This window comes from Tenrec ecaudatus, chromosome 3 (assembly GCF_050624435.1).
Source record: "Tenrec ecaudatus isolate mTenEca1 chromosome 3, mTenEca1.hap1, whole genome shotgun sequence".
Taxonomy (NCBI): domain Eukaryota; kingdom Metazoa; phylum Chordata; class Mammalia; order Afrosoricida; family Tenrecidae; genus Tenrec; species Tenrec ecaudatus.
The window spans coordinates 148,041,851-148,053,179 of NC_134532.1; the positions used below are offsets into that span (position 1 = coordinate 148,041,851).

Here is an 11,329-nt window from a genome sequence, read left to right on the forward strand (position 1 = left end):
CACCCTTTAAATCAAGGGGTCGTTTGTAGTGCTGTTTTGGGGAAACAACAGCACCCCCACATGGAATTAGAAATTGAAGGGAAAAGGTTTTGAAACTTTGGATATGGGGTTATTGCCTTAGGGCATCCAGGAGGGCTAAAGACCCGCCCATTAATTTCCCCTAAATCCAACTTGGAAGGAATGAGTGAAGTTAGCCAAGAGAGAATATTGCAAGAAGGTAAAAACATCCAGTGTAAAGGTCCTGTAATCTTATTGGTAAGCTTGGAGAAAAAAATGTCTGTTTGCTAAGTTACTTCAAGAACAGCTGAACAAATTTATGAAGAATTTTTCAGTCTTTTAAATCATTATGAGTTAGTTAGCTCTCTTGATTCTCTGAGAGCTGGGAGCGGATATTTACATAACAATGAAGGTTATCTAACTAGTAGTTTTACTGGTTCAAGACCTAGCAAGGTCACTGAGATTGCTAGCAATGCTTTAATGTCTGCATTGTTAAAACAGAAGGGAGAGAAGAGGAAGCTTATGTGTGACAAAATTCATTTGGTCATTTTAACTAAAAAATTCTCTCCTTACTAAAAGCTTGTGATAAAATTAGGGCAGATAAACACATTTTCACTTCTACAGAGGAGGATAATTGTAAGAAATCCCAAGATGATGGAAACCGTGTTTGGGATCCGGGTTTATCTGTCACCTGGAGAAAGGCCTATCCATTTATGTTCTTAAAGAATAAAGCTGATGGACTCCCCTTAGAAGGACGCAACCACGTTTGGAGAACAATGGCATGAAGGACACGAAGGAACCACGAAAGCTTCATCATAATTCCTTTTTCAGGTTAATGACACCCCGAAGAGAGCGGCTATTTGTTTATATTTTCACAGGCAAAGGAGACAGATGGATTTCTCTTCAGCCAACAAGGCTGATGTATGACCTGACTCTCTTCTGCTTACTGAAGTTATCCAAGAGGTCAGAAGACCTCGCAGATTCCTGAGAATGGCCATCGCTGACTGCTGAGATATTTCTTCCATTGCTGATGTTGTCTGAGGGACATGCTGGGACTCTATCATAACTGAACATTTTATACAGTAGTGACTGGACTATTACTACAAACTGTTGCTTTGCTGTAAGATCAAAATTCTTTGCTGAAAGATCAATATTTTGGACTTGTCAATGCTAATGTGATTGAAATGTACCTGATTTCTGTGTAACTCCTTACCTATATAATGTAACACTGCATGATTGGGATGTGACAGGAAAACATTTGCAAGGGTTTAAGGGAAACATGTCATTAGATGTTGATCACCTCAAGAAGGATATTTCCTATACATTCAAAGACAGGCTTAAGGCATCTCCTGGCTCTGATATAATTAAGCAAATGGTGGTTGGCATGGAAAGAGGCTGGATCCCACGTATTTGGGTTCAAAGCATTTCACGTAGCTTAAGTTGGGGGAGATTTACATTTCACCTCATTTTAAAATTTCTTTTTTAATACGTGCATTTATGGTTATCAATTGTCCTCTAAATACTACTTTTGCTGTGTCCCAAATGTTTGGTTATAATCTTGTTGTTTCAGATATTTTAAATTTTTTATTACTTATTTCTTCAATTACCCAGCAGGATGTTGTTCAATGTTCATGTCTTTGATTTTTACCCCTTTGATCTTTATATTATTTCTAACTTTATAGGGTTGTAATCTGAGAAGATGGTTTGTAAATACTGTAGGGTTTATTGAGGTTTACTTTGTGTCCTAACATATATGGTCCATTCTGGAGAGAAACCCATTTACTGGGGGAAAAAAAGTGTATGTTGAATGGTTGTTGGAGTGTTCTGTACACGTCAGAGGTCAAGTTGATCATGTCGTTAATTCTTCTGTTTTCATTGAATTTCTTTCCAATTATTCTGCCCTTCCTTACTGAAGTCTCCTGTTGTACCCATTGCCTGCCAAGTTGATGCTGACTCATAGCAACCCTATGCGACAGGGTAGGACTGCCCTTGTGGGTTTCCCACACCATAACAGTCTGCGGGAGAAGAAAGCCGTGTCTTACTCATGAGTGACTGGTGATTCAAACTGCACACCTTGTGGATCACAGCCCAATGTGTAACCACTACATCACAAGGGGTCTTATCTACTTCTTTCCTAAGCTGTAAGAGTTTAATGTATTTTGGGGGTCTTTCATTAAGTATATATATGATGGTTATGTCTCCTTGTCCAATTGCCCCTTTAATCATTATGCAATGCCCTTATGGCTCATGATGGATTTCACCTTGAGGTCTATTTTACCGGAGATTCGTAATACCACTCCCAATTTTGATTGCTATTACCATGATAAATAACTTTTCCTATACACATGGCTGTTGAGATCCTAGGAAAAGATGTGTCAGCAGAATGTGGTGCCGCAAAAGTCTTGTGGGTGGGGAAACTTCACTGGTATGGTTGATGATTGAGCTATGGAACCTAGTCTATTGTTCCTTTATAGACTACTATATAGCTAAAAATAGGTCCATAGGAGGTGAATTCATTTCTAGACCTGAACAGTGACTGAAGAGCCATAATCTTAAGGATGCCACCAGTCTCCATGTGACCAGTTGCTCCCGGTCTTTGTTTTATGACTGCGAGTTTTGTTCAACACTTTTCTCCCACTCTATCCCAGGACTTTCTAATATGATCCCTGTTAGCGGCAACATCTAGTTCTTTTGGTCTTAGGATCACAGAGGTTGACGTTTGAGTGGTCCATTGACCTAGTGGACTGACTAATTGTTTTCATTAAATAACAATGCTTTAGTAATATAAACTTTAATTTTGCATGTATATATGAAATTAATTGGCTTTACTGAAATTATTACTGCAGTTTTTTTATTCCATCAAGTAATGATAAAATGGCTAATAGAATCCTAAATATACTTTTATTATACATCATTTTACCTTTAGTTTTATGTAACAGGAATTGCTGTATATACTCGAGTATAAGCTGAGTTTTTTTAGCACATTTTTTATGCTGAAAACCCCCCAAGTTTTTTGTGGTAAAATTAGGTGCCTCAGCTTATACTTGAGTATATACAGTCTTAAGCATTCTGTTTAGGAACACATGTATGCTACATTATGCTAACATTTTGTGCGTGTGGCAAATGCCTTGTAAACAAACATAAAATGCATTAACTATGTAAGCTGAATATAAGAATTTAATAATGAAGAAAACATGTCATAAGCCCCAAACTCTTAAGTTTCTAAAGCACTTTCCAACCCCAATTTCAGAAGCCTTTGAGTGACACAGTTAAATGTTCAACTACTAGTTAGAAAATGTGAAAGTGTCTATAGACAAAATATTCAATGATATAGGAAGAATCAGGAGAAGATGGAAAGAATACAGAGTCACGGTACCAAAAAGAACTAGTAGACAGTCCGCCATTTCAAGAGGCAGCATACGAGCAATAGTGAAATTCAAACTGCACTCAATCCATTAGCTCCGGGAATTGACGGGGTACTCACTGAACGTTTCAGGAAGTTGAGGCACTGGAGGCACTCACTGTGGATGCCAGGGATTTTGGAAGACAACTACCTGGCCAACTGGACGAGACCCATATTTCTGCCCATTCTAGAGAAAGGCAACTCTACAGAATATCACTGATATCACACACAAGTAAAATTGTGCTGAAGGTCATCCAGCAAAGGTTGGATACTATATGGTTGAAAACCAGGAAGGGCATGGGACAGGTAGTATGCTCTCACCATACTTGTTCAATCTGTATGCTGAGCAGTCATCAGAAATGGGATTAGACCTGATGCAAGGGGCTTAAGTGGAGAGCAGGTGCTTTGGGGGTGATCGGGGCAGGGAATGTGTGGATGTGCTCTGTACAGTTGATGTATGCATATGTGTGGATTGTGATGGGAGTTGTGTGAGCCCCCAATAAAATGTAAAAAAAAAAAAAAAAGGATCAAGGCAACGAATGTACAGATGTGCTTTATACAATTGATGTATGTATATGTATGCATTGTGATAAGAGTTGTTTGAGCCCCTAATAAAATGTAAAAGAAAAAAATGGGATTATATGAAGAGTGACATCAGAATTGAAGGCAGGTCTACTAATAACCTGCAGCATGCATGACACAACTTTGCTTGCTGAAAGTGAGGAATTGCACTTGCTGAGAAAGATCAAGGATTATAACCTTCAGTATGGATTACAACTCAATGTGAAGACCAAACTCACAATGGGACCAAAAGGGAGCCTAAGTGGAGAAAAGGTGGGAATTGCCAAGGATTTTCCCTTGCTTGGATCCACAATCAATCCTCATGGAAGCAGCAGTCAAGAGGTCAAATGATGACGGACTGCATTAGATAAATCTGGTGCACAAGACCTCTTTAGAGTATTGAAGAGCAAGGGTATTACTTTGAGGACCAAGGTGCACCTGACCCAAGCCATGGTATCCTCCACTGCATGTGAAAGCGGGACGTTGAATAACAAAGTGAAGAGGAACTGACGCATCTGAATGGTGCTGGAGAAGAATAGTGAAAGCACCGTGGACTGCTTTAAGGACAAGCCAACCTGTACGGGGAGTAAGGCAAGAGTGCTCTGTAAGGAGAGGCCAGTCCCTGCTAAAGGGGAAGTGTGACGAAAAAGAAGGCCCTCAATGAGGTAGATTGACAGTGGCTGCATCGATGGGCTCAGGCACAGGGATGGTGAGGATGGCAGTGTTTTCTGCATACGGTCGCTGTGGGTCAGGGACAACTCGATGGCACCTAACAACAGCTGTGCGGTTCGCAGTTCGGACCTATCTAGTCTCCCAGCAAGACAGGCTTGGCAATCTACTTCCAAAAGGTCGCGGTCTTGAAACCCTATGGGACAATTCCACTTTGCACCCGTCATGAGTTAAAATCAACTACACAGCAACAAATGCGATTTTCAGTTGGGGTTATGCTTCCTTGGCAAAGACTGTCTCTAGGACTAAATGGTCTTGCCAGTAGGAGTTACTCTTAAACGCTGTTCTAAAATTTATTGCAGTTAATGATTGCTTGATTCTTCTGGATATGATTGAACTATTGAATTATACAATATGTGAGTTAGGTGTCAATAAAACTTAATTGCTTTGACATACAAGAATTCATTTTCCAAACTTGAACTTCTCCCCAAGCAAAGGTAAAGTTTCAAATATATATATAACTTTTTCTCTAAAAGAAGGAACAGACTCTTCACATATCTTTTTCTTTGCCTCCTAAGGTTTACTTTTCTCTGTACCTCTTATGAGTGGAGGAAAATATTTCGTTTACATAGAAGGTGGTACTTAGTTAGGCAAGCAGGCCAAACCCTTACTGAAGCCGTTAGTGTTCCGGCTTTACTATTTGCTGTTCTAAAGATGATGGGGGCCTGTCCCTGAAGTTGGGGCTGTAACTATTACCTCCCAGTCCTCCACAAAGTATCTTCAGGCCATCTCACTCAGCCCCACCCCGACCCTGTTCACGGTCCCTTGTCCCATCGCATGCTCCGGAGCAACTAACCCTAGTTAGGTTTCTTGATTCTACACCAGTTGTAGAGCATAAAAACAAAGATGTACTGCATGTCATGTATAATATGTCTACAAAAATAACATGTACATAGCTAACTTAGCTTCATAAAAACAGGGCCCTTGCAACTTTCAAAACCATGCTGGCAAGTAAAATGTACTCCCCTAAAGTCCTAGAACATCATTTCCTATCTGTGCTAATCACACAACTGGGAGCCAGCTATTTTCTTATGAGTCCCACATAGTGTTGTTAGGTATGTCAGTTCTGACACATCATGACCCCCTATGTACAACAAAACACTGCCTGGTCCTGTGCCACCCCCACAGTCATTGCTGTGCTTGAGCCCACTGTGGCCACCACTGTCAACCCATCCAAGGTTCGGAGGATTTTGAAAAGTATCTGTGGCAGCGTTTTCTCCAACCGTACAACAGGAAGGAACCTGATGATCTTGGGGTGAAGCATGTTTTGGGTCTTTGGTTTAAAGTTCACTCAGAGGCTCAAGCTTGAACTCTCCACTATTGTTCCTTTCTGTGCTCCAGGACCACAACCTGCACCCTGAGGCTTAGCCAAGCCCCGCCACCCAGCTCTAAAGTCAGGGTGGATCAGCACAAATCAGTGCCCATGTGGGGAAACCGTCCATGTTCACTGGAAGCATGATCTGCATAAACATTTATTCATGCATATTAATAAGTAAAAGGCACCAGCAAATGTGAAACCACTCTGACGACTAAGTCTGGGCCACACCTCCTTTATTTTCAGTGACTGGGGTGCTCTGCAGCCTTAGTCTCTCTCCCAGCCAGCAACAGCTTCTCTGGTACCATGCAGCTAGGATCAGTGAAGCCCCCACCACTCCTGAACGACTTTATCCTCATGGCCAGTCTCTAGCAATCTATTGCTGCATTCTTCCCAGCGGGTAACCTCCCCCTTCTCGACCACCACAAACTTCCACTGCACCACTGTGTCGGCCGGCAGGGCAATGGGACGAGACCAGAACCCATCCTTGCTCCCCTGGAGAGGGATGTAGGTGCTCCAGCCCCCAAGCCGCTCGTGGTCTCCGGTCACTGCAATGAACTGCTCCCCAGGGCCTGTGACATAGTGGACCTGGAACCTGACACTAACTTGTTGAGCCTCAGGAAACAACGCCACTGTTTTCACTTCCTGACCTTTCGCTTCTCCCAGAGCACTTTGGCCACAGTCCACTCCCTGACTTGCGCTTAACACCAGAGCCTCAAGGCCGCTGTTCAAGCCAGCATCTCCCCAGGATGAATGCCTGGACACCATCTCCCAGTCCTCCTGCTGCTCAGCCAGCTCTGAGCTGCCCGAGTGGGCAGGGCTCACTTCTTTGGGTCTGTCCCTCTGGAGGTTGCTCGGAGGCGCACTCTCCGCAAAGCATGGGGCCTCCTTGGAAGGTGTCTCCTGTGCTTTTTGGAATCCCCAGCCTCGTACAGGACGATCAAGGTCTCCGTGTCTTGGAACTTCTGAGCAAGTGCTGGAACCTCCCAAAGCAGCTAGAGAAGCTGTGTCAGGAGACTGTCCGGAAGAAACCTGCCCTTTCAAACTGCCACAGGGACCGTCTCCGTCTGCTCCTGGAGGGCTGTGCAGCGTCCACGCCGCTTCCTGTGGGGGATGCAGCTTACCCAGGCCTGTGGTCTCTGAAAGCAAACAGCCATTGTTTCCTTGAAGATGCGCTGAGAGACAAAAGAAAAGCCAGAATCGCATTAGTTCAGGTCATCCGAGGAAATGAAAGTCTGAGAGAGCAGGTTTCCTTTTTGAAGACCTTCGCCCAGCAGCTCATAAAATATCCATTAACACCAAGCACTCCGTTACCTCCTACTCAACAATGCAAGGCACACGGAGGCATGCCAGCGGACCAGCACAAAGGTGTAAAAATCAAGTGGTAAGTTGCAGATGAGTCACCCAGCCATGATCCTCAATGCCAGCAGCCCAGGCCAGTCTGGCAGGCATACATACAGCCAGAGTCGCTTGGCTTGGCTCCCATCTTCAAACGTGTTGACCAGCCTGTGGGTCAAAGGGCTGCATGGCCACCCTGCAAACTAGCAGAGGAGACTCCTGCAGGTGATGAGCAGCCGCCATGATGCTGTTGCCAGGTGTCACAGCGCTGGTTCCCACTAACACCCCTGTGCACAACAGAACAAAGCGCTGCCCGGTCCCTGCACCATCCGCACCAACCCTCATGGTTGAGCCCATCATGGCAGCCACTGTGTGGTCAATCCATCTGGTCCAGGGTCTTCCGACTCTTTTGCTGTAATTACGAGGGGGGACACCAAGGACAGGCCAAAAGTTGGGGTGGGGCAAGAAGGCTGGTTTCAACTTGGCAATCCCGGGAACCCTTTCATCAAATGTAAGGCTCTTAGCATCTCTCAATTGTAGGTGCTTTTATTTTTCTCCCAATGTTCTCACATGCGCACACACTAGGTCACCTCTGACAGTCCAAATAGCTCCTTGGCAACCCCAAATCTCCACAGCTGAGCGGCAGCACAGGCAGTGTTATTTTAGGAGGGTAAGTGGTTTCTTTTTAAGGCCTGGACACATGGAATCCAGGACAGACAGACACCCCTAAGGATCAATACTGTAAGTAGTGCTAACTACATGAATAGGGGAAGGTGGGGGGACGGAGGGGAAACCGATCTTAATGATCAACATAAACACACCACCCCTGCCTGCCCCGAGTGAAGAACCACACAAACAGGAGACAGCTGGGGGGGGGTGGGGGGGTCAGATATGAAACTAATTTCAATTTATCAAGGGTTCATGGGAAGGAGGGGAAAGGTGGGAAAAACGAGCCGATATCAAAGGTTCAAGCAGAAAGAGAATGTTTTGAAAAGGATAGTGGCAACATAGGTACAGATAAATGTGTTTGACACATGGATGGATGGATTGTGGTAAGAGCTGTAAGAGCCCCTAATGATTTTCTTTAAAAAAGACTGGTTTCGTTTTACCAGTAGGGCTGGAAGTGAGACGTGAATACTATGAATTCCCCGTTTTTCAACCTGAAGTCCGAGGCTAGCGTTGAGGGAGGACAAACAGCTGCAGCTTTGGGCTCGGTTCCAACCCGGCCGCACTGGCGATACCGGTGCACGCCACCCCCACTAACACTCGAGCTGGCGGGTAGGCTGGCGTCCCGCACCGGTGGCTTGCCAGGAGAGCCCGGGGGTGGGGGTTGCTAAGGAGCCTCACCGTGCCTGGCACACAAGCCTAACGGCAGCGAGGCTCGCACCTCCGTGTTAGTTCTGCTCTTGGGAGTCAGGGTTCCGCTAGGTGCCAAAACGGGCGCCTTCTTCCCTTTCCTGGGATTCGCTGCCCTGCTCGGGTAGGTGAGGGTGGGAGGGGGCGACCGGCGAGAGCCCATCCGTAGTCCCGACGGGACCCCAAGCGCTGCGCAGGGCTGCAGCGGCGGCCTTTCCGCGGGGCCGGGCCGGAGCCCAGCCTGAACTTTGCCCTCCTGAAAGCAGCGTCCCGACAGCGCCCAGCCCGGCCTCCCAGCCGCTCTTCAGACGCGGCGAGCCGGCGCCTGGGCCAGGGGGTGTCCCTGGCCAGCCCGCGGCGGAAGGGGCCCGTAGGATCCGCCGCGGCCGGCTCCGGGCGGGCTCGGGCAGGGGCGGCGCCGCTGCAGCGGACCGCAGTGCGCCAGCCGCCCGCGGAGGAGGAGCGGGGCCGGCCGCGGCGCTGGTTCCGAAGGCTCGGCCGGGCCGCCCGGCGCCCGGCACGTGCGCACCAGCCGGGAAAGCGGCGGGCGTCCGGCTTCCCGAAGGCGCAGGTGCACTTCGTAAGCCCCCTGCTCGGGGCACTTCCAGAACCGCCGCCGCCCCGTTCCCAACCCCCGCGGGCGAGCGGCCCTCGAGACGCGGGAAGGAGAGGGTACCTGGTTTGGGGACCTGCTCCCGCGGGGCAGGTTGCAGGCTCGGTCTCGCGCCGCCACCCAGCTCGCCCCCGGGAGGGCCGTCCCGCAGCAGCCACGCGAGGAGTGCCCCGGCCAGGCTGCCTCCGAAGAGCAGGGCGGACCAGACGGCGCCCATGGCGGAGAGGCCGCAGCTGCGGGAGACACCGGCGACCGAGCCAGCCGGGGCTCCTCTCAAGCGGACTCGGCCACACCTCCCCGCCCGCTCCAGCCTTTTATGGCCCCCGCGGGCGCGCGCCCCGGCGCGGAGCCCAGCCCCGGGCGCCGCCGACTGCTCTGCCCCAGCCCCGCCCGGGCCGCCCCGCCCCGCCCCGGGCCCGCCCTGCTCCGACTCCTCCGGCGGGTCTCGGTGGCCCGGTCCCCGTGCGCTCCGCGCCAGGAAGGCGCTCTAGTGCGCGCGGGCACCGTGCGCACCCGAACCTGCCCCGCGGCCCTGGCCCAGCCCGGTCTCCTCCCCATTGCCACCCCGAGGCCAAGGGCTTCCGGGAACTTGGACTCTGGAGACTCCGGTTTGAGTCAGAGACGCGGGCGCGGGGCTGTGGCTGTGGCTGTGGTTGCTTGTCGGCATTGCGCAGCTAACCACAAGGTCGGTGGTTCAAACCCCTCAGCCCATCCGTGCCCTAAGTTGGGGCTACAGGCGCCAGTAAAGATTCACAGCCCGGCAATGTACAGTATACTATATATGTAGTACATGCGGTCCTGATAGTGGGTTTGATTTGGGTTTGGGATTGATTGCTGCCAAACACGTGCGCTCCTGTCGGGGTGTTTCCCAGGGACAGACTCTTAAAGATAATTTATTAATAAAAAATAGCAACCCTTTGTTAAGCACCTGCCTACCAGGTTAGTTCCGAGCTGATTGGAGAACCATGTGCGCTCTGCACACATGGGGTCCCCGGAGTCAGAATCAGCTCATCAGCAATTGACAACAACTGCCAGGTGTTCTGTGGAGTAGATTTAATCCTCAAAAACCTGTTCCCTAGGGATGGCACACGTTGCTTTCTAAGCTCCCGTGGTTATCCAGCAAGTTGTTTTCGCGCCAATGGAAGCTCCTCGTTTTATTTTTTAAAATCATTTTATTGGGGGCTCGTACAACTCATCACAATCCATCCATCCATCCACTGTGTGTCAAGCACATTTGTACATTTGTTGCCCTCATCATTCTCAAAACATTTGCTTTCTACTTGGGCCCATGGTATCAGTTCCTCATTTTCCCCTCCATCCGCTCCCCCCTCCTTTATTTATTTGTGTTTATTTATGTAGCCCTGCCGTTTTTAAATTTGTAGCCCTTTGTTTATTTATGTAGCCCTGCCTTTTTCTTTCAACTGGCAAATACTCGCCTTTAAATAATGGCCCAAAGGACTCCCTCTGGCAGGACAAATCACTACAAATGGCCCACTGTTGAGTGGAGGGCAGTCATTGACGCATCAGGCCTGGGCCACTGCAGTGCTGTTTCCTTGTGTCCCCTTAGGAGCCCTGGTGGCATGGTGGCTGCTATCCGAGATTAGGCGTTCCAAACCATCAGCCACTGGGGAGGGGCATAATGAAGCTTTCTACTCTTGTACAGAGTTGCAGTCTCAAAAACCCACAGGGTCAGGTCTACCCTGTCCAGGTGTCAGCATTGACTCAATGGCTGCACGTTTGACTTTGGTGTGTGGGTGAGAGGTTGGAAACGGAGGACCGGGCTGCGCACTGGGCAGAGGAAGGCCCGGGCAGCACAGAGGCCCCTTCTGGGTTCTGGGTCTTTCAGCACCAAGATGAGAAGTTGGAGACGGAGATGTGGAACAGAGATAGAATTTAGCCAGGAATGTGACATTGAGAAAGGTTTTACTGAGGCAGGGAAAGAACTCCCGGGAGGGAAGGGAGAGCAGAGAAGGACAGGGAGCATCTTGAGCCCTCCCCGCCCCCAGTGGGGCGGGTT

The 11,329-nt window shown here is 48.6% G+C and overlaps 1 protein-coding gene across 1 annotated transcript; it reads right to left on the minus strand.

Moving 5' to 3' along the window:
* Positions 1-6,224: 6,224 nt before the first annotated feature.
* STBD1 (starch binding domain 1) lies at positions 6,225-9,616 on the minus strand. Its single transcript, XM_075544173.1, has 2 exons — positions 9,376-9,616; positions 6,225-7,180 (listed from the first exon to the last, which is right to left on the minus strand). Exons 1-2 carry the CDS (start codon positions 9,527-9,529, stop codon positions 6,324-6,326), a joined length of 1,011 nt encoding a protein of 336 aa, XP_075400288.1. The 5' UTR covers positions 9,530-9,616; the 3' UTR covers positions 6,225-6,323.
* Positions 9,617-11,329: the final 1,713 nt, after the last annotated feature.

What these genes read in the sequence shown, in the direction of transcription:
- STBD1 (XM_075544173.1), bottom strand. Translation starts at nt 9,529, where the DNA reads ATGGGCGCCGTCTGGTCCGCCCTGCTCTTCGGAGGCAGCCTGGCCGGG. An exon ending in GGAGCAGGTCCCCAAACCAG is followed by an intron (nt 7,181 to 9,375) that starts GTACCCTCTCCT and finishes TTTGTCTCTCAG; the next exon opens with CGCATCTTCAAGGAAACAAT.